This window comes from Populus nigra, chromosome 8 (genome assembly GCF_951802175.1).
Source record: "Populus nigra chromosome 8, ddPopNigr1.1, whole genome shotgun sequence".
In the NCBI taxonomy this organism is placed as follows: Eukaryota; Viridiplantae; Streptophyta; class Magnoliopsida; order Malpighiales; family Salicaceae; genus Populus; species Populus nigra.
Window position 1 is genome coordinate 14,766,707 of NC_084859.1, and position 23,409 is coordinate 14,790,115.

The following is a 23,409-nucleotide window of genomic DNA, read 5'->3' on the forward strand; positions in this document are numbered from 1 at the left end:
AACATAATGAATATCTTTATTAGGCTGATGAGTGATAAAACAAAATATAATGTAGAAATGTTTTTTTTTTACTTTCGATATATATTACTATCTTGCAATATTTAGAACAATAAATTGAAATTATTATTTTCAGTTTAGTTTATAATGAGCATTAATTTTTTTTAATTAACTTTAAATGATAATTTCTTCACTCATCAAAAGTATGTTAAAAAAATTTGTAGTGTTTCATTTCTAAAAAGATAATATATATATAATTAAATTATGATTTACTCAATTTTTAAATCATTTATCCAAGTATATTTAATAATAAAATAAACAATTAAACCAATCATATATCAAATAAAATATTTACACCAACACAAAGTCAAAATCTCATATGGTGAAAAATGCAAGATAATAACTTCATAACAAATGCATGTTTTTAGCTATCAGTCAATCCTTAGCTCTTCATCGTTAAATCTAATTTCTTTAAAAACATGACCAATTTTCATATCTCTATATTATGTATATGTCAATTATTAAATTATTTTTCTAATAATAATATGCATTTTATTTCATGATCCTAGAAAATTCAAAAAAAATATTTATTTTATTTTATAATAAAATCACTCTTTGGTTAACTATTTTGAGCAATTTATTTTTCCATATTAATTTAATAAAATGAAAAAACCAAAATTTTAATACAATTATATTTTTAAAAATTAAAATACTGATACATATATACGAAAATAGTAAAATAAAAAAGATTGAAACTATGAAATATTTAAAGGATATTTATGGAAAAAACTTACTTGTTTCTGTCTTTGTCTCTCTCGTCTCTCATTTATAGATCGACCAAAAATTGGCTAAAATTGTCCTTGTAATTGATACAAAAAAAAAAACTTTTGTTTTCTCTGTTTTTACAATTAAACATTTTTTTAAAATTTTAATTATCCATGTCTTTTTATTTCCGAGATAATAATCAAACTTGTACATCCCATGTTCGCCATTTTTATGGGCTCGGCTTAATATTCTTTGTCAGTGGAATACGAGTAATGGACCAAGCCTTAAACCACCTAAAAATGATCTGAAAACTCCATGAAGGCCATCCAACTAAACAGAGCACCGGCGAAAAGAGAAAGCAGGGCCAAGTAGTTCAGATAAGCTATAACAGAGCGAAACCCAACAAAGAAAAAAGCCTACTAGAGTCTAACAGTGTCATTGCAACAAGGCTCAGTGGATCGAAGAACACCCATCCAGTATCCAAGAGGTATTCGGCGGTTTGCTTATAAATAGAGTTTTGCCTCTCTTTCCCGTGATCAAAGGAAATTAGCATTGTCTGCCTCTGTGATTTATTTATATTTTATATTTTGATCACTATGTGAGTTTATTGTTGATAATTGAATTGGATTTTATTACAGGAACAAAGTGAAATTGTTATTGAAAACAGAGAACTAATCAAGACTCATTGATTGAGAAACATAAAAGAATTTCCATTAATTTTTTACCACTATTTATGAATAATATCCTCCCTTTCTATTATTTCATACTCGATCCTAGTTATCTTAATTTCACTGGTAAATTTGGTAATATTCTAGTATTCGAAATGCTCTAACATTCCTAGTCATACCTCACGATCGAACACCATAGAATGACAAATATTTTTACATCATTTAATAGCTATATAAACGTGACAGAACTAGCACGAATTTATTTGCGCCCCTATTGCTTCTTGTTCAAACTCTCCCAATATCCATTTTCCCATTTCTCCACCTGCCTCGCTGCGTTCAATTGTTTCCTGTAAAAGGCTCCTAGCACTAGGGGTTTGTAAGGAGGAGGCATCGTGCATGGACTTGTAGTAGAAGGACCCTTTACCAATGATTCCATCATGAATTCTCTCTCTAACCCATCGGCAGAGCAGGCCATAATTTCCGAGCACAATTCAGCAGCTCCTTCGGGCACTTGTGGCGTAAATCTCAGAAGCTTGGCATACTCATTTAGGAGATGAAACATGTAGTCATATACGTAGTCCATTTTTAACCCTTCTTGAATGAAATCACTTGCTGCTTTCCCAATTGCTTGTGCCTGTCAAGTCCAACATGTATCATTATATATAGCTCTAGTAGTTTGAGAACGAAATCGTGATGCACGGAGTTGTTGAAATGTGCCAACCTAATTAGAGATTAGGGTTTACCTTTTGTTTGTGTTTATTGCCCCAATCTACAGCAAATTTAATGGACTTGCATTTATCATCTTCACGAATAGGCCAATAGTGCTCCACAGGTTTCAGATTTCTTGTGAAGAAATCGTAGTAATGGGGTTTTACAAGCAACGTAACAGAATCACATGCTAGAATGTATTTCTCACTTACAGACCATGCATATCCTTCGATATAGATTTTGTACCTATATATTTCACAAGAAAGTGAACGCTCAACGATTAAATAAAATTAATCGTATCATTTCCAGACCATGAAAAAAAAATATTATAACCTGTGTGTGCATTGGTTTGCCACGTTTGATTGCTTGAATTCTTGCTGGGATTCAAGGATCCAGTCCTGCGAAGGGTGATGAACTATTTATTAATACTTGGATCATGGAATGTCTGAGGTTTAAATGCTGGAGCCAAGAAATGATGTATTTACCTTCGATGTCTGTGATGAAGATATATACAGAGTATTTGCACAAGAAAGGCTGTTCTTGAATATTGAACCCCAATATATACTTAGGAACAGAGTATTACTACAGAAGGACTAAATACCTGGATGAACAGGCGAGCATTCCAGTCTTGTTGGTCGGAGACATTACAAGTAAGGAGGTCCTTCCTGGTTTCAGCAACAAAGGGGTTTCCCTTCCAGTAGGCATACGGTTCTCTATCTATCCATCTGCTCCTACTGTTGCCTTCTTTTAGGTCTATCAGCAATTTATCCCATGGCTTTATATTAATCTCAGCCCTACAAGAATCACACACACAAACCCTTTTTCATAAGTAGTTTACAGAACTGATTTTTCGTTTTATTTTTTAAAGAAAGGACATTTTAGCAGTAAAATATGGTTACTCTATTTGACGACTTCAATCAGCTATTTCAAGGAGGACGACGCGTCGTCGTTATATTTTAATACAATAAATAAATCTTGTGTAAACTATATTTTTGCTCTTATAAATTCACAAATATTCTACTTCGGGCCCATGGTTTAAAGTTTCCCATGCCTCTTTTAAGTACTGATATGTTTGAAAATATTGTTGTAATTATTGTTTAAAATATTTTTTATTTAAAAATTTATTAAATTAAAAATATATTAAAATAATATTTTTTTATTTTTTAAAAATTATTTTTGATATTAACATATCAAAATGATCTAAAAATATTAAAAAATATATTAATTTAAAATAAAATAAAAAAAATTTAAATTTTTTCAAAAGTGTTTTTAAAATGTATAAACAAATAGAACTATTTAACCTAAAAAAACACTCAAGAGCTGAAAAATAAAATATATTTCATGATTTGGGTAAAATTGAAACTTTTTTCATACGTTTGTGAAGATTATCACTTGAGATTCATGGGGACATGAGATAATATAAAAAGCTAGAGAAGAAAAAATAATAATTAGTGAATTTAGCAAGAGGGATTATCACCAATTCCTTTAGAGGTCCGAATCAGAGAATTGCATTGCACAGTTATATATTCTGTGCATGCCTAGCTAATCTTCTCGCAGATATCTTCATCATGATCATTTTTATTTAGAGATTGTTTGAGATTATAATAGTATTAATGATTTAAAATATTTTTATTTAAAAATATATTAAAATAAAATTATTTTTAATATTAACTTAGCATATCAAAATTATCTAAATATATAATATTTTTTTATTTAAATTTTTTTAAAAAATATCCAAGAACACGGTTTCACCATGTTCGAAACATACCCTTGCTGGTCTTAATTATTGCAAGAGCCGCCATCACCGACTCATTCCTATTAATGCCTAGAATATTCTTATAGAAAACAATAAAATTCAACAAAAGGACTGAAGGCTGAAGGCACAAGGATAAGATTTCAGAATTCAGAAAATATACCATCCCCAGAAGGACCAATCAGGGAACACAATGTCCTCGGTCCACTTGTCGCCACAGTACCGAAACAACGGTGGTGGGCCTGTCTTGTTCGGTCCACGATAATCACTTGATTGGATGACCGGCAGATCATCACAGTCGAACATCAGCTCCAAGTCTGGTATCTTACCTGGATACCTTCTCAGGAGTTGCAAAATGCCCCATATAGTGAATGCGTCTCTTGTTTGTATAGACTTTTTGTACTTCTCAAGGTATGCTTTGCCCTTGACAATTATTAGACGGAAATGTGCTGTTGTTTTGGCTCTCTCCAACATGTCTCTGCTGATTCCTGTCGCATTCCAAGGCCTTAAATCTTCGTGAATCCATCGAAAGTAGTTTGGACATTCTGGTTTAGATGATGTGTCTTCTTGATCTTTTGTTTTGGATGTTTTCGGATAGTTCGTAGGACAGGTTTGTGTTTGGTTTGTGATGATGCAGTTTAGGGGGAAATATTCGGGTTTTCTGGTGATGATCAGGGTCTGGTGTTTTTGAGAGATTATTACATTTGTTAGATTTTGACCAGAAAACTTAGACTGCAAAAAAATGTTAATGAAAGAATTTAGATAATCGAAAACTTAAACTTAATATAATAAAGTGAACTGCAGGGCTGAAAGGTATTATTGAGGTTTTGGAACTTACAGCATCGATCCATAAAGAGTATATGATGACGGCAATGAAGACGACTAGTAAGAAGAGGAGAGTCCTAATAGTGGCTAGCCCCTTCTTCATTTGGGGCCTTATCCAAACTTGCATCTCAGAGACTTATCAACAACTCCCGATCCATGGAACTTGACTGTCCCTTTTCTGATCTAAGAACTTTCGAGCTTTCTTTTAGCTTGGTGGAATGGAGACATGAGCAGTCCAGTGCTTTGAGTGAGAATCAAGTTTCTATGCAAGTACCTTTCTGTTTGTGTTTTCCTCAACGGACCTGTTGAAAAGCTATGGAAGCTTCTACTATTCCACTCCCCCTGTAAGTTCATACACCTCTGATCAAGATTCAAGAATCTTCTCTAACTAGTAAGTAAGTAACTGCTGAATTATTTTATTTTTATTTTTTGAGATAAAAAATAATATGTGGAAGGTGGAATACCTGGGTATTAACAAGGTTCAGTTGAGCTAAGAGCCCAGAAGAAAGTAGCTGAGGGAGGGGTTTTCAGACAGGATTCCAAGATCTCTATCTAAGAAGATAAAAAGTATAGTTTAGAATTATTGGCATCTTTAGGGACGGCTTGACCTACAGTTGACTACCAAATTAGCATTCAGCGATGCGAAGTACTGGCGAAAAGTGTTTATCCAATGCAACTTAGAGGGTGTTTGGTAGTGTGGTTGCGGATACTTTTCAAATAGCTTTCATGCCGAAATACATGCCAATAATATTTTTTTATTTTTTAAAAATTATTTTTGATATCAGCACATCAAAACGATCCAAAAAGTACAAACCGCGCTCAATTTTAGCAAAAAAAAAATTCAAATTTTAACAAAACGCAGGTACAAACGCAATACCAAACGTTCCCTTAGCATTTAGTGACGTCATAAATATCTTAAATATTTTTTAAAATATTTATTTTAAAAAATTCTATATAAACTCATCTTTCTAGAATTATAAGAGAGACTAGAGCTCATCTATCCAATACTTATATCTTTAAACTTCAAATCTAATACATTATAAGTCTAACACATGATTTAAAAAACATTTAAGCTAGGAGAATACTCATTCTCTATAACATATACAAACACTATATTTACTTAAGCTTTGGAGTGTTTTATCAGCCAATGAAAAACGCCTCCAATTTTTTTCCTGAGGATTTTTTACAACCAATCATTTGATGTCATCTGTAGAAAATAAACAAAAAGCTAGTTAATTCATGTATGAAACCCCAACACAATGGCTATGTCTAGGACTGCGCCAACAATATGCCAACGATTATGCCTAGGCTACTCTCAATATGGCTACGCCTATAGTTACACCCATGTGGCTACGCCAAGGACTATACATAGCAACACTCGCGACGACGTCCACGATTACATCTACGGCTACACCTATGACTATGCCTACGACTATGCTCCACAACTATGCCATAAGGCTACGCCTATAAATAGTTTTTATGGTGGCTTGTACACACCAAAAGATAACATTATGGTGAGTATTTCCTTCCACACTTGCTAGGTCAAGTCTTTCAAATATATTTGCTTGCAAGACTTGGGAGGCTCTAATAATACATGAAAAAACTATGATGTTTTATACAATGTATTAGGGGTGATCATTTTCGGTTCGGTTTAGTTTTTATATAAAAAAGTGACCAAACCGGTTTTTTTTTAAAACCAAAACTGGTTCAAACCGACCGGTTTTGGTTCGGTTCGGTTATTTTAGAACAAAAACCAATTCAAACCTACCAGTTCCCATTCGGTTCAGTTTGGCTCGGTTTTTTCCGGTTTGGGTTCTGTTCGGTTTTTTTGGTTTCAGGCTTATAAAACCGAAACCAAACCAAACTGATTGGTTTTTTTTCATGGTTTGATTTTTTTGATTATTTTTTTCCTGCTTTTTCGGTTTAATTGGTTTTTTTGCTCACCCCTACAATGAACACATCTCTATAAATATTCTAGATATTTATATTAAATATCCTAGATATTTATCTTAAGAAAGTCCATATAAACTCATCTCTCTAGACTTTAAGTTTAATACAAGACTTAAACAAGTTTTAATGAACATTTAAATCAAAAGAATACTCATTTTCCTTGTCACTTGTACAAACATTATATCGACTTAAGTTTCAAAGTGTTTTTCTTATAAGTGTTGTCAAGTTCACCAAGTTCTTCGGATCTAGTTTTATCAGCCCATGGAAGGCGCCCTTAATTTTTTTACTGAGGAATTTTTTCATCATCATCAACAAGTTAACCCATTAAACTCTCTATTCAATTCATGGATTTCACTAGAGTTTAATAACTTTTTTTTATTTAAAGAAACTTATTTTTATTTAATTATATGATAAGAAAATAGATACCCGCAAAACTGTGCACCAATACAATGCCGGGAAATTTGTTTGAGATCATGATAACCTCATAGAAAGCAAATAAAAATAAAATTATAAAAATTAATTCTCAATCAACCCAATATTGAAAAATAAAATTAAAATAATAATAATAAATAAATAAATGGACAAAAAAACAAAATATTATTCAAGTAAATAGTACTTTGTGAGTAGGTGAACTATCAATATACCTACTATTTAAGTTATTGTTATAGTTAATAGACATGTGACCCATGTTACACCGCATATTGGACAACATATTTTTTAAATACCGAGACAGTGATGTACAAGATGATATCTTTTTTATATATAGAAATTGAGATGGTGACAAACTGAATTGACCCAATCCACCTCAGGTCACGAGATCGCAATAACCCCATAGAAAACAAATAAAAAAATTACAAAACTCAATTTCTAAATAACTTAATATCGAGGAATGAAATTGAAGGGAAAAAAATCAATCTAAAAAAAGATGAAAAAAAAAGCTTGAGTCAACCTAGGTAAATAAAAAGAACCTGCAACACGAGTAATAAGAACATGATAAACTCATAGAAATCAAATCAAAATGAATTTTAAAGCTCAATCTCCAATAAACTCAATGTTAAAAGATGAAAATAAACAAAAAAAGTTTATTTTTTTTTAAAAGGCAAAAAAGGCTCAAGCCAACTCGAGTAAATCTTCTGAACTTATGACATGTGTTATAAGAACGGGATAACCCCATCCAAATAAAAGTGAAAGAAATTATAAATCTCAATTACCAACGAATCAAAAGGTTGGAGGATGAAATTGCAAATAAAACAGATTATTTAAAAAAAAAAGACAAAAAAGATCTAAGACAATCTAGGTTAACTTGTCAAACCCGCAACTTGGGTCATTAGATTAGGATAACCCTATAGAGAGGACATAAAAAAAATGATAAATCTCAATTTCCAATTAACCCAATATTTAAGGATAAAATGAAAAAAAAAATCAATTTAAAAAGGGACCTAAAAATAACTAGAGTCAACTTGAAAGAACCTTTTGAACTCGTGACTCAGGTCATGAGACTAGGAGTATCTCATAAAAAAATAAAAAAAAAATACAAATATCAATTCCCAATGAACCAAAAGAATAATTATTTAGAAAAAAATAAAAAAATACCTGAGCAAAATCGGGTAAACCTGAAAAACCAGTGATCTGGGTCATGAGACCGAGATTACCTTATAAAAGAAAAACAATTATGAAACTCAATTCCCAACAAATCAATATCGAAGGATAAAATTAAAAAGAAAATAGTCGGTAAAAGTAACAATAAAAACATGATGACCAAATTTGATAGCAATAGAAAGTTTGACAACCCACTTTGATATTTTAGAGAGTGCTAAGCATGGAAATCGAGATAAGAAGCAAGAAAATAAATAGGAAACAAAAGAGAAGAATAATGGTTTTTTGAATTCAAACTAGAAGGCCCTTGTTGATGTGCATCACACATGACGATAGACCAACATGGCAAGTCAGATCACATCAAGAAAGGGCGGAATTGGACATTTGAGGCTATACACACGCCACTAAAGCGCGATGGCCCCTCTAACATGTTGTCATGTGTTATGCTCACTCCAACAACTTTTTCTGATTTTTCTCCTTTTGTGTTCAAATCAATCATTGTATTAACAAGTTTTGAATTTATCCCTAAAGTGTTAATTATTTTAAATCAATGAAATTGTGTCTCTGTTTTTTATGTTTTCATCTCTTTTATCTCGGAACAATAACCAAACGCTATATCAAGAACAAATGATTAATCATTAACAACAATAAAAATTTTAGATCGGATATTTTCTAATAACTTCAACAAATTAGTATTTTAAATTAATTTTATTCAAGTATAATTTCAATATTTATTTAATTTTCATGCTATGAATTTTTTTTTTGTATCTTTCGTAATTAAGTTTATACGTTTGCTTAATTAATATGCTAGTTTTTTATAATGATTAGAAACTAAACAAATAGATCCACTTATTTAATTATTTAATCGTTTTGTGATTATTTCACAACACTATGATCGAGTCCACGGCTCGATGAAATAAGCAAAAGCCGCCGGAATATAGAGGTTGGTTACAGCTTTGATTGCTCGTCCATTGAGTGTTTGAGAAGCTAATCCTCCAATAATGTCGCTTTGATTGCAAAGAGTGGCTGGCAGGGGCGAGAAAAGTGAAATGAACAGAAAATTAGGAACAAATGATAATTACTTGAGTTTTATAGTTACGTGAGACAAAATTAGGAAAAGAAGATTTTGAAGACCCCTGGAGTTGTAATAAAAATCACAATTGCTATCACGGATCACAAGCAGTAAATAACAATCAAAATTATAGAAAATAAAGGGTGACTAGTTAAGCTTCGCTGGATGTGATTCATCAATGCACTAAATATATATTGTTATATGATCTTGAAGCCATTAGGAACCCAAAAGGGCATTGATCAATTATCCACCCAACACATACGTACATATTTCATATAAGACAGCAGGTGCAACATATAGATTATACTTGCTATGTGACCCGCGTTTCGCCATAAGTCAGAAGACATGTCATCCACAAGCTTAAATTTCAGTTATTACTGTGATGATTGAAAAATTAAAACAACATTTGTTTTGCTCAAAAAAACTTAATTTTAAAGTCATTTCCAAAAACACCTCCCTAATATCCTTGGAACATCCACAAACAAATCCATTAACTAAAAATACCCAAAAGGATCCTAAAATCCAAAATCAAAACGGGTTAGATTTATCTTTTCAGCTTAGATCTATTTTTTCATGCAATATTGATGCTTTAAATAACCACCATCAAACCCCTCTCATTCCATAAAACTCATGGACAACGAAAAAATCCATTTTAGTTATCAGAAATGGATTGAACGATGATTTTCTCTCTCATCGCTAGAATCCGACAACCCTTCTCTATCTTTTCTCTCTAATTAGGGATTGAAAAATAATACAAATAAATATTTGTACCAAAATCATTTTTTTAATTTAAAGAGACCTAAATTGTATATTTTGTGTTATTTTAAAAGTGTGAGTAAAGTGTATTTTTTATGAAATCTTTGGAACGCCAATCATGTTCGGCGTTTCTTTCATTTTGGTTCATCTTTTTTCAATTTCACTATTGTCTAATAAATAAAAAGAAATTGGTCTTCAATTAGAATTAAATCACCTAAAATTAAATTTTAAAGACCAATATAAATTATTGAAAAATACATAATAGGTCCAACGTGTTTTGTGAGTATGTAAACAATGTCATATGTAGTTAAAGTTAAACTTTGAGAACCAAAATAAATTATTAAAAAAATACATAGTAGGTCCAACATGTTTTGTAAATGCGTGAAGAATGCCATTTTCTGTTAAAAAACCCACACCCCTTTTACTTTTTTTTTTTAATAATATAATAATATATTTTGTTGCTGGGACATTTGGACCATATCAATACATTTTTTAAGCAGAAAAGCTTGTTCTCAAATGGAAAAAAAAAGCATTAATCAAAAATATTATCAATATTATATAAGAAAGAAAGCAAATGCATGAGAAAGTGTAATCCTCTTCATTCTCTATTGACTATAGATGAGAAAAGAATCGAGTAAGAAAAGCAAGAAAAAGGCCTTTCCTTGCAATAGTGGCCAACAGTATGAACATAGTGGTCATCATGATCTAAGCCAAGGCAAGGGCAGCTTGCTTTAAATGTATTCGTCTCTCAAAACCCCAACCCCACGTTGCTTTGAGTTTCTCTTAATTTTCCTGTAGCTCTTCAACTTTTCATATTCATAGTTTCCGGATAAATGGCACAGGTACAGTTAACCCCATGAGTTGTTAATGTTTCTGCTGTCTTCTCTGGCTATAACAAGCAAGGAAATAAAAACAACACATAATGATTTTCGTGTTTGATATATTTGTAGTATGGTTTTGTTTTTTTGTTAGAAGGTGGTTCTACACATGATGACTATGAATGATGAAAAGACAAAGCAGAAAGCTATCGAGGCTGTTGCTAATATTTACGGTAAGGAGTAGACATTACGGCCTCACCCCCTTCCATTTATTTTACATGTATCTCCTTCCTCGGTCACTTTGTCCGACATCTTTCCCATTGAATTAGTTCGCCGGAACGCAGTGCTAGCTATATAACTTAGAATTAATGTCTTGCTTGTCATGATTTTCAAATTGTTTGAATTATGAGGAGTCAATGACAGTATCAGGTATGAGTTTTATAGCAATGCAACCAGTTTGTGCTAACTTCTCGTATTCAAACTAGGAATGTAAACCGATCATTACCGTGTACATGCTCATAAATTTCAGGGGTTGACTCAATTGCCGCTGATTTGAAGGAGCAGAGGTTGACCGTCATTGGAGAAATGGATACAGTTGCGATTGCGAAGAAGCTAAAGAAAATAGGAAAAATAGATATAGTCTCAGTTGGCCCATCAGAACAGGAGAAGAAAGATGATTAGAAGTGATTGTCGGCTGGCTTACCTTATGATTACCTATTTTCTTTGAAGTATCGATATTCATATTTTGCAATGGTATTCGTATATATATGTAGTAATTCGGACATGGAATAAGCAAATAGCCCGAGACAGCAGACATGTTAATATGTTCCATACACACAGCTCTTTTCATTGGAGTGTGCTGGTGATTAAGAGTCTGATTAAATCACGGCGGTGCAATTAACGTTGTCCTCTTCGAAAGAGATGAAAAAGATTAAATTAATGGTCTTCGTCATTGTCACTTTGCCTAGTAACAACCCAACACAAGGGGTTCGTTCTCACCATCTTCAACCTATGAAAAGGCATGTTTCATATGGAAATAGATGATGAGTGCGTAGCCCTTGCAGTGCGACTACCCAGTAGGAAATTACTAATGAGTAGATTATTTGCTGATACATAGTAGATTATGCAATTATGGAAGATCTTTATTGATTTCCATCAAGTGATTTCAGCTAGCATTTTCAAGTAATTGGTCCATGGTGTGTCAGATTCTTTTGTAATCCACTGCACTGTAGTGATGTGTGGCTTGTTTTTTTGTTTTTAATAGTATGTTTGTCGGTATGGTATCAGTTATTTTTTAAATAATTTTTCATGTTGAAATACATGTTAATAATATTTTTTTATTGTTTAAAAATTATTTTTAATATCAGTATATCAAAACGATCCAAAATATACAAATCATATTAAATTTTAATTAAAAAAATTTTAAATTTTTTAAGAAATCAATTTGCACTAACTTTTTTTTTAACTTTAAAATTAAAGAAAATCAAATCACGTTCAAATAACGCTCCTATGTAGTAGGCCCATGTACAAAGGCCCAAACCATTTTCACTTTTTATCGAATGTCGAAGCCTCTACTTTTTGCAGGGGCTCGGGCCCCACTTACACCTGTCTCCGCCTAAACTCTTGACAGACAAATAACACAATAACACCAACAGAGGAATGTTAAATGTCATCTTTTAATAATATTTACTTTTTGGATTCACTTAATAAAACAAAAAGCAAAAAGAGAAGAGAATATAAAAGTTATTATCCACAAGAATATCTTCACCTAAAACTAAAACTTTTTTATTCTAATTGTATCTTTTTTATTTCTTTAAAATAGATTATAGAAAGAAACTAATATGATATTACTAGTTTGTTTTTCTTTTTAAAAAATTTAAATTTGAAAATATTACTTGAGATGAAAAAAATCTCCATCTTTTTTATTTTTGTAAAATTACCAATAAGTTTATTTTTATTTTATTGCATAGGCTATTTGTTATGGGTTGGTTGTAGAATTTCTTGCCCAATTCCATGATCTAGGTGACCACTTTTAATCTGGGTTTCAAGTAGACCCACTTTGTATGATGTTTGTTTATTGGGTTTGGGCCCGTTTTATTTGTGTAGTCTACCTTTGCTTCTGTCAAAGCTTTAGAAATGACAGCCCATGCTGCTCTGTTCTTCTTTTCAAATATATTTAACACAGAATGTTTGGATTGCTACAGTAAAATTATTAATTTTTTTTTAGGTAGAAAAAATGGTGACCTTGGGATAATGTAGTCTTTTTTAATCATTCATTAGTTATTAAAAAATTGTTTGAGAGTATCAGAGTCTTTTTCAATTTTTCTGCACAGTAAAATTATATTTTTACGTTATATTTTTACCCTTGAAATCAATAAAATTTAGAGTTGTTGACTAATGATGTTTTTATCTTTTAACAAGCTTTAAAACAATTAAAAATATTGCTTTACCCGTAAGGGAAAAAACCTAGAGTTGTTGAACAAGAATTTTTTTAGCTTTTTGTTTATTTATTAGGCTATAGTTGAAATATGTTTTTGCCCTAAGAAAAGACCAAAAAAGTAAGGTATGTAAAGAACCTAGAGTTGTTATCCTGCTCTATTAATCTCTGATTACACAAATAAAAAATAAAAAATAAAAAATAAAAATGATACGGCCCATTAATCTCCTAGACAAAGTAACTTTTAGGTCTTATCCTGCTTTTCACGGACGTAGCATCCACTCGTCCGGTACTTCCTTTTTCCTGGTGTGTTCTTTGAGTTTTCACCAAACCTTCTTTCTTTAATGCATTTTGCTTTTACTATACAATCTATTCTTTCCGTTAGCTGAGAGCATTTTGACTTTTATATATATATATATATATATATATATATATGACGTTCTTGCCTTAGCTAGGATCGATAAGATATTTTTATTAATTTTCTGAACATTTAACCTAAATTTCAAGAGTCAACTGTTTGAACTTAACTTGTTAAAAAAGAAATAATGATTAGAACCTATTTGGCTATTTTTAGAAATCATTTCAGCCTAATCGGTGAAGAATATATTTCCATTGTTATATTATTTTATTACTTATGGTGCATCCACACGTGTGCGAGTTTGGTCAAATGTGTGTGAATCCAACTCGTTGCTTCTCCAAAACTCTCTAGTTTTCTTCTTCTTAATTTCGAAAGAAAAAGGCTCTAACGTATTATTTTAATATAAAGTACTGTTGGTAGATTAGTTAGATGATGTTTGTTTTTATATTTAAAAAGTATTTTTAAAAAATTATTTTTTTATTTTTTTCTGCACTTCAAATTAATTTTTTGGGTATTTCCGGATTGTTTTAATATGCTGATGTCAAAAATAATTTTTTTAAAATAAAAAAATATTATTTTAATGTATTTTCTAGTAAAAAATACTTTAAAAAATAATAATCACCATATTAATCCTATAATTTGATGTAAGAAAAAAAAAGAAAGAAAAAAAGAGTCGAGGGTAGTACGTATATGCATGAAATCCTCATTTCCCAGCACCATAAAATTATTAATTTGATGCAGGATGAAATTGTCGTACGTGTAGAAAACGCAATCTAACTAACCCCACTTATTCATCACGGGATTGGATCAATCAAAGAGTTATTATCACTAACAATAATTAAGAAACCATAAAAAAGAATATTAAGAAACAATGAACTGTAAGATGTTGATCCATTCAACGTATATACGTACGTCATGAGCACTAAGTGGAGCTGCCGATTTGGAATCTTAATCCATAATTAAAAAGTTATTATCCTGATCTTATTTTTAATTTCTTACACATCACATGCAAGTGCTTCATTGGCAACAATTAAAGAGCAAAAGAACATTAATCGGTGTATATACATGTCTGCGTGCGGCCGCTAGCTATTTGGTTCCCCTTCTCGATCCGTATCGACTCATGAGGCATGAGCAGTGTTATTCTATAATGAAAACAGTGTATAAGGATTAAGGATAGAGGGAAATCTCCAGCAACATGGGCTGACGAATATATATATATATATATATATATATATATATTGCCTGTCATTTGTCGCTCTTTCTACATGTGTCGATATCAGCAGTACAAACAGATGTCTTAATGAGTTACTTATTAGTCGTTTTTTAGACATTCATGCGTGTCCAAATACATGATTTGTTGAATTAGTTTTAACTTTAATTGTTTTTATCCTTTTCATGAATGATTATTAATAAGACATAACACAATATTCATGATAGTGTATAACTAGTTACTTGTCTTGAAAACTCTCACTCTAATTACTTGTCTATGTCAATATTTAAATTAAATCGTGTGAGAATTGTTTCAACATAAACTAATTGAATTAGCAAGTTAAAAACCAAGTGAGACAACTTAGAAAAATATGGGTTGTCCTAAAAAACAATGATATTTTTATGTTGTTTTAATACTAAAACTATGACACATTGGATCACGTATAGTCATTTAAGATAAATATCAAATGTGTGACCCGGATCATGGACATGACCGTAATGCGTTAACTCAGTCAGATAACCATCTCTTTTTCTTTCCATTCCTCTATTCTATCATCACTTGAGCTTTATTTGAGCTTGGATCGGATGAAAATTGATATTAAATTGAAAACTTAATAGAGAATATGAGGCTAATTTGAAAGAAAAAGTTTATCTCGAGTGGGATGAGATTTGGGCTCAAAATGAAGAGGTGTTATTGAATTAGGGATTAATCAAATGCAAGTTGAGGCCTAATTATAGAGTTATTGGTGAATTAAGAATTAAATTGAATAAATTATATGAGATTCAAGATTTAATTGAAGAGTTATTATCCAATTGTAGTGGCATATGTGGTTTCGTAGCACCTCCAAAGACAATCTTGTTTGATATCCCTAAACTTTCTTCCCTAGATGGTTCGTGTAGTATAAGTCTTGATAATATGGGGTCAATGACTCTTTTTTCCTTCCAACTCTTTCCTTTTTATTCCGCTCTCCTCCCTTGAATTTCATAATATGGCTCGTCTTTTCTACCTTTACAACCTTTTGTTTTTCTCTTCTTGTCAATTTCAATTCCTCTAGTTTAAATCACTTTGAAAACAAAAAATTCGATCAATTTTTCACACAATCAATCGCAAATTCAATGCTAGGATGTTTTCTAACTACAGGAGAAGTCCACGAAGAAAAAATAAATTACTAAATCCAATTGCAAAACAGATAAATATAAAAGAATTGAATTAAAAAAGAAGATCACATGGCAGGAAAAAAAATAATAATTGCACTGTGTGAATCCATCCCATGTTTTAAAAAAACTTAATTTTTTTTTGTATATTTTAGATCGTTTTAATACACTGATTTTAAAAATAATTTTTAAAAAATAAAAAAAATATCATTTTAATACATTTCAGCATGAAAAATACTTTAAAAAATAACTATAATCATATTTCCAAACAGGTCTAAATATCAGAGATGCAACATGGGATTGCCTGTATCCTTTAATTTTTCTTGATACTCAAATAAGCAATATGATCAGTTTAGTCTATAAATAGTTGTAGGGTTTTTCAGTATCATTCCATGAAATTCCTCCTCCTCCTCTTCTTCTGAATTGTTCAATGAAATTCCATAGGAAGCAAATATGCAGATTTATCGATCAAGCTTTAAGGTATCCATTGATTATTGTTATTATTATAGCGTAGGTGAGAAGAGAGCATTTAATTAGGAAAGAAGATGTTTTCGGAACGAAAAACTACTAATTAAAGATATTTAGCGTTGGTTAAGAAATTATTGAATTATTTTTTATACTAAAAGGACTAATTAATTAATTATGGTAAACTGCTGGGACTAAGTTCTAATCAACTCTTATTCGAAGCTGGCACAGGCCCTGAGTTTGACTCACTTCTTCGCCAATTAATTCGTGCCACCTCATCTATTGCCGGACAAGAGGAAAAGGAAATAAAGAAAGAAGGAATTATTAAAAGCAGGAGGATGAAAGATAAAGTGCCATGAATGAATGGTGTGAGTGTGACAGTCTGGCAGAAAAAAGCAAAAAAGACTTATAATAGCTTCAGATTGAACAAGATTGGCTCCATTCGGAGAAGGAATTTCCATGTATTGAATACGTGATATCATTATTTAACTGGGCTATTAAATTTAAATATAATAATTTTTTTTTTTTTTGCAGTGCTAAAGTCATTTATCTCTAATAAATACAAACAAAAAACATATAAAGAATGAAGTTTAGATTTTGATACATTATAATTGAACTTGTTTTTATTTTTTTTTTAGTTTTTTTTAATTTATTATGTTTCTTTTAATTATTATGCAACTGTTTTATTAATAAATTAATTGATTATTAAAAAAAAGAGTAAAAAAGGAATGAAGCCGGCACGTGACGTCGGCACAGGAAAACAGTATTTTCTTTTCTTCTTGTTATCACTTATCAGTTATTGACCGAAGAAGGGGTTCTGCTGGCTGCTACCAGCACCTTGTAGGGTCCCGCCTAATGGAGTGTATCCATCCAGATGTTAACCTTTACCAAAAAAAAAAAAAACAAAAACAAAAACTTATTATGAGTATATGCTTGCAGTAATTTGTTAGGACATTACGTATAACAGTTGTTTTTTTTTTATTTAGAAAAGATATATGTTAAACAAAAATTTATTATGAATATATTATGTTACTATTTTAGATGACATGTATGACTCACTATTAAATCTAAAATCAGCTTTATATGATATTTATAAATTAATCTCGTTGGTATTTTTCTGATAGTATTAAGAATATTATCGTCATAATTTTATTGTGTTTTAAACACTCTACTTTTTTTTTTTTTTCTCTCGTGTTTTTTTGCCATGTCATTTTTTTATAGCCACTGGATTAGTTTTTTAGCTGTTTTTGTTTGAGAAATATTTTATCTCATTTGGTGAATGAAAACATAAAGCTTGTGTTTTTAGGTTTTAGTTGTGTTTATTAATCTAGATTTAATATGTTTTCTTATCAATAAAATTGAAAAATTAAGGGGTATGTGTTTTGTTTCTTTCCTATAAAATAATGCATGAATATAAAACCTTTTGCATCAATCTTTCACTTGATATTTGTTTTTTCCAGAGAAGATATCTGAAGATAAATTAAGTGGTAATATGTATAAGAATTTTATCGCTGTACAAAGACCCATGAAAGGACAAAAAAATAAAAGGAGAAATAATAACTTGAAATAACTGAAAATATCATATAAAGCATGTAGTAAAAATATTAGATATGAAATTAGCGGGAACAAAACAAAGAAGAAAAGAAAGCTCTGAACAGCGACGGTGGCCAGAATAAATTAAGGAGACCCGGAGGCACTTGATGTTAGGTTATACTTTAGAGCGTGTTTTAATTATGTCTTATTGTGATATATGGTTAGGTTGGTGACATGTCATCCACGTGTATTACATTCAAAAAAGTGAATTCGACATCATCAAACTCTCGTTAATTTCTAAAATTGTAAAAGCGGAATGATATCTGACTTTAAACAATGGCCGGCGGCCAAGGAAAAACTTGAAATTCTAGGAAAGGAAAGGGTGTCCGTAGGGAGCTGATGTTGCATTTTTGGCATAACCCAATTAAATAATAGTAAGTTTAACCGAGCCACGCCAACTTCATTGGAACATAAATTACCCCTAATACATTACTCTCCATTTTCAAGACCAAGTTTCTTTCCTTACTTTAATGGCTAAAGTGTTTCCTCACAGTCAGAGACCTGTGTTAGACCCTTTCGTGTCTTTAGAAAAAGAAACATTCACTATATGGATGAAATCACTTGTGTGCCAAACTAATGGCTGCACCGTCTTTGATTCCAATGGAGACATTGTTTATCGCATCGACAACTATGATAAGAAGTGCAGCAGTAAGGTCTATCTCATGGATCTTCGAGGCAGAGTTCTTGTTACAATTATACGAAGAAAGGTATTACGATCTCGAGTGAACTTGTTATAATTATCGGTTTGATGCAATTTTCTGGTCATTTTAATGGATGGGGATTTTCTTTTTTCTTTTTGGATCGGTATCCATGCAGAGGTTACAGATTGTAGGGTGCTGGTATGGTTATAGATGGAATCCTGATGCCAACGAGGAGAAGCCATGGTTTCAAGTGAAAACATATCGCAGACTTATCTGTATGGGAAGCTTTGCCTGTCAAGTTACTGTAGGGTTTGACAAGTATTGGGTGGTGAAATTGAGCAGCAAACAGGCATTTAGAATCGTGAACATTGATAGAGAGGTTATTGCAGAGGTAATTAGTATACCGTTTCTTCATATTGATTTTATGTTTTCCTTATTGCAAGCGCAGGTTTATATAAGGTTTAAATTCTTCAGATTGCTGGTTTAATGCAGGTGAAGCAAAAACAATTATCTTCAGGAATCTCACTGGGGGATGATGTGCTAACTTTGGTTGTGGAGCCTCACATAGATCATTCCCTGATAATGGCAATTGTGACTGTCTATGGGTTGATCAATTATAAACTGTAGGATATTACTGTCTTTTGCTTTTGATGCACAGTGAGACAGCAGTGATATTCATAGCCTTCAAAGACCAGAAGCCACTGAATATCTTGGCCATTGTAGAGGCAGCGAGAGGAGAGAAGTCTACTAGGATAGATATGAAAGTGTATAGTCCCGAAATGTCCTCGTCGTTGTTATTTTTTTATTTTATTTTTTTATTTTTGTAGAAAATGTTGCTATTATTTGAGCTTAATTAATTAACCTGTTCTCTCTGTTCAATTGTTTGTCTTTTGCCAACAAAAATATCTTTCCAAAAGAGGGCTAATTATAGAGGTGCACACACGCAAATATTCATCAATAGTTAAGATCTTCGAGGCAGATTCAATGTGTGAGGTAAGTTCTTTCGTGAAAGCAACTAAATAATTCTGTGAATTGATTTAAGTTTTTTTTTTTAAAATGTCATAAATATATTCGGTTACAAATAACGTTGACTTGAATACAAAATTTATACAATTGAATTTTCTTTTAATCAATAGTTAAGATTTGATTCTACTTTACATTATCTCTCTTTTAAAAGAAAATGTTATTTTAAGTCATATATTTGTTAAATATACTTCTAAATTAATTCATTTTAATTTTTTTTCAAGTAAAAAAACAACAATTAAATATCAAAACACCAGTTTTAATGACATTCCTTAATTTTATTTTTTTTAATCTTTCAACACAATACAGCTTAGCAATATGATCAAACAGTCGCTCTAGCTACTTCTCTGCACAGCCTTCGACTTCCTAATTTTGCGACAAGGTTTGATATTTACAGGCGTAGCTGTGCTACCCAGCTAGCTACATATGGCCAAACTCTACAAAAGAAGCTTGCATAGTACTGGCAACCACGTTTTCATAAAACAAATTGAGACTAACGGGACACTTGCTAGATGCTAACCAAAGTTGAAAAAACTAGATGAAGGCACTTCATTTGATGATCTCCGCGAGGACATCATCAACATTATTATGGAGAAATTTTTACCAAAAAATAAAGGGATTACTGCATATATACGCTGGCCAACCTTGATAATTGATGTTTCATTCCAAGAAAGCTGCATGCGTACGCATCTCTCTTTGAATACATGCATTTAGACAATGTCAAGAGCATATATCATGTCCACTGTTGCATGAAATTATTAGTACCTTGCATGTCATGAGAGACTTTGACTTACAATATTTGCATTTAAGTTCTTCTAAATTTTTATTCCCTGCATTGGACACCAAAAACATTGAGAATACATGGTTGCATGTTCTCTTGTAATTATAAGGCATTCATGGCTAGCAATTGCAATTATATAATGATGAAGTCCACATAGAAATATATATGATTTTCTATCCAATTGCAATTATATAATAATGAAGTCCACATAGAAATTAGATTTTTCATGGGCAATTTTTTACAAGTTGGGTTTCGAGTTTGTACTTTAGTATTCCTGAAAGAATAAATCCCTGTGAAACAAATGATTCTCCAATGTTTAAGTTGACAGGAGAAAAATAATGTAAAAGAAAAATGAGTTTTGCAATATAAGATAAAGTCTTGCAATGTAAAACAAATGGTGAGTAGGTGACTCAAGATATTTATAGATTTTGATCATATCGGTTTATCTTGAACGTGAAGAATAATATTACAATTGATTAGTGAAAATATTAATATTTATTATATGTTATAGTATTTGACATTGTTATTGATGAAAAGACTAATGAATATTACGATTATCCATCTTAAGTTGTAGTGTCTCACATTAATAATGTGTGTGTGGACAATGTATGCTACCGCATTTTAATTTCTAAAAAAAAAATTAAAATATATCCAAAACAAATTAGAAGTAACTTGTTTGAGCTAAGCTCAAATAATATGGGTGTTGCCACGACCCAAATGCTAACAAAGTTTGTTGTTATTTGAGCCACATTATTAAACGTTAATAATTTTTATTTAAAAAAATTATTTTGATTCGTGTAATATATATATATATAAAACAGAGAAATGTGAGATTCCGCTTCTAAAAGTCAAAATTCTGTTGTTTTATATAGACTATAGTAGTAACATACAAAATTGTTTTTTTTGTTATAAGAGCTATTTTTCCAAAAGGTTCTGCCCAATAATCAAAATTGTCATACAGAACAGCAAAATAGAAAATGAGCTACCAATACAATATTTCGTAAGAAAAAATCACTAGCCATGATTAAAAGTAGTAGACGCTAATTTCACAACAAAATACATTTTGACGATGATAAAGAGATTTGCTAGCTGTATGAATAATCAAAACCATGGATTGGAATAATCAAAGTGCACATGCATGCATGGCACAAAACCATGGATTAATCAAAATACTTATGGCAAAAAACTATGGACAATAACACGTACAATTTAATTAAAGGTATAACATAAATGCTAGTTGTGTGAATAATCAAAATTAAAAGAAACTATATTCGACTGATCTATGCATCGATGGGTTCTGATTAATTATTTGAACTATATATATATCATATAGATTAATATACTTTTATTCTCTAGAACAAGAAAGAAGTATTTGAAGATATCTTTCCATGACATCAATTCCCCTAAACAAAACAATATGAGGGTACGTAAAAGAAAAAAGAAACCTTGAACCAATTGGTGAAGGTTTCTCTTTCAACTCCCCTGACAAATATATATCGAGGGGAAAAAAGAAAAAAAAAACATTTTAAACAAATTAATAATGGCTTCTCTTCATTTTGTTGTTGTAGCTCTTTAAATGCAAGAAGTGAGATGAGAATAGCAATAGTTATTACAAGAGATAAACAGAGAATGCACCATCCATGACAGAAGAAATTAATTAAGCTGCAAACAGTAACTCTACAAGCTATATATAAATGCACCCTATTCTCCCCCGCAGGCACCCTCCATGCATGTGCTACAATGTAGCATTTGCCCATGTCCTAAACGTTATCAGTGCGGATCAAATGTATGTGAAGAACTAGTCAATAACATCCCTCCTCGGTCTTGTTATAATTTAGGTTTCCCTCTCTATAAATATTTCTGGCATCATGGAACATGCGTTCTCAAAAAATGTATACTGTGTTCTGCCCTTGGATTTAAGGTATGGTATTGTTATCATTTGTTGATTTCTATTCTTTTATATTGTTGCGCATACATACATATGTAACATGAAGCACTTAAATATTTTTCTGGTCTCCGGTCTGAAAAAATATTTTCAACGACCAAATCAAACCAACTACAAGCAAAGCATGTGCGTTTCTTTACATTTCATACTTTCTTTAAACACCATTCGGTTTTTAATGAAAACTAGCGCTTTGTCATCAGAACAATTTTAAATGTTGTGCGTCAGATTCCATGAAAAAGACAGCAGCTCCGGCGCTTTCTTTTCTATTACCTGATCCAGAAAACCAAGTGTTTTTGCTTGTTGGATAAACTACATGAACATTAAACCATGTGGCCGAATCTCTTATATATAGGGTAATCAAGGTATCTTTGAATGAGAACATAGAATCAAGAAACACGAAAGCTTGGTGATAGGAATCACCTCCAAAAACACTTGAATGGCTATGAGATCTAATTCATTTGACAAAACCCTTTTTGAGAACTTGCCAACTTCTAGAGAGAAGATGGCATGTTATAAAGTTGGTAGTCCTCGAAAGGATGCTCTCTAGTAGTCTGAGTTTGGAATCCAAATTTGTTTCTCCCTGATCTTGAAGTCTCTTGGGAAGAGAGCTTTATATCATTTTCAAGATTGACTCGAATGAGCCGTGATCTGATATTATTCGACCACCAATTAAAAAACCATCGAGTTAATTAATCACCAAAGTATAGCTGTCTTCTTCCTTTGTACAAATAGACAATAAATGGACTTGTTGAAACTAGTCTAGGAAAGAGCTACCTACTCTATCCATCTATATTTGTACTGGTACACAGAGATTAGCAATTGGATTTGATTAATTAAACCATGAAACAGTCATGGTTTAAGAAAAAAATAAAGGATGGCTTTGGCTTAGGTTGA

At 31.4% G+C, this 23,409-nt stretch overlaps 2 protein-coding genes across 4 annotated transcripts; one reads left to right on the forward strand and one right to left on the reverse strand.

Annotated features, from left to right (window-relative positions):
* Positions 1-1,451: 1,451 nt before the first annotated feature.
* Positions 1,452-5,335, reverse strand: LOC133700376 (uncharacterized). Of its 2 annotated transcripts, XM_062123883.1 has the most exons (7): positions 5,181-5,335; positions 4,730-5,058; positions 4,055-4,623; positions 2,740-2,932; positions 2,472-2,536; positions 2,174-2,384; positions 1,452-2,064 (listed from the first exon to the last, which is right to left on the reverse strand). In XM_062123883.1, the coding sequence occupies exons 2-7, from the start codon at positions 4,841-4,843 to the stop codon at positions 1,702-1,704; spliced, it is 1,515 nt and encodes a 504-aa protein (XP_061979867.1). In that variant the 5' UTR covers positions 4,844-5,058; positions 5,181-5,335; the 3' UTR covers positions 1,452-1,701. The 2 variants fall into 2 exon arrangements, with proteins under 2 accessions (XP_061979867.1, XP_061979866.1); XM_062123882.1 differs by having other exon boundaries at positions 4,730-5,321.
* A 13,080-nt stretch (positions 5,336-18,415) lies between these two features.
* On the forward strand, positions 18,416-19,645 carry LOC133700397 (protein LURP-one-related 4). 2 transcript variants are annotated; one of them, XM_062123911.1, is made up of 3 exons: positions 18,416-18,832; positions 18,942-19,157; positions 19,241-19,645. In XM_062123911.1, the coding sequence occupies exons 1-3, from the start codon at positions 18,596-18,598 to the stop codon at positions 19,391-19,393; spliced, it is 606 nt and encodes a 201-aa protein (XP_061979895.1). In that variant the 5' UTR covers positions 18,416-18,595; the 3' UTR covers positions 19,394-19,645. The 2 variants fall into 2 exon arrangements, with proteins under 2 accessions (XP_061979895.1, XP_061979896.1); XM_062123912.1 differs by having other exon boundaries at positions 19,259-19,645.
* Positions 19,646-23,409: the final 3,764 nt, after the last annotated feature.

Bases quoted from the DNA above. Each gene is read 5' to 3' on its own strand.
- LOC133700397 (XM_062123911.1), top strand. From the start codon at position 18,596: ATGGCTAAAGTGTTTCCTCACAGTCAGAGACCTGTGTTAGACCCTTTC. The intron at 18,833-18,941 runs GTATTACGATCT...GTATCCATGCAG, and splicing joins TTACAATTATACGAAGAAAG to AGGTTACAGATTGTAGGGTG. The intron at 19,158-19,240 runs GTAATTAGTATA...TAAATTCTTCAG, and splicing joins ATAGAGAGGTTATTGCAGAG to ATTGCTGGTTTAATGCAGGT.
- LOC133700376 (XM_062123883.1), bottom strand. From the start codon at position 4,843: ATGCAAGTTTGGATAAGGCCCCAAATGAAGAAGGGGCTAGCCACTATT. The intron at 2,933-4,054 runs GTATATTTTCTG...TGATTCTTGTAG, and splicing joins GATTGGTCCTTCTGGGGATG to GGCTGAGATTAATATAAAGC. The intron at 2,065-2,173 runs GTAAACCCTAAT...TGGACTTGACAG, and splicing joins GCAATAAACACAAACAAAAG to GCACAAGCAATTGGGAAAGC.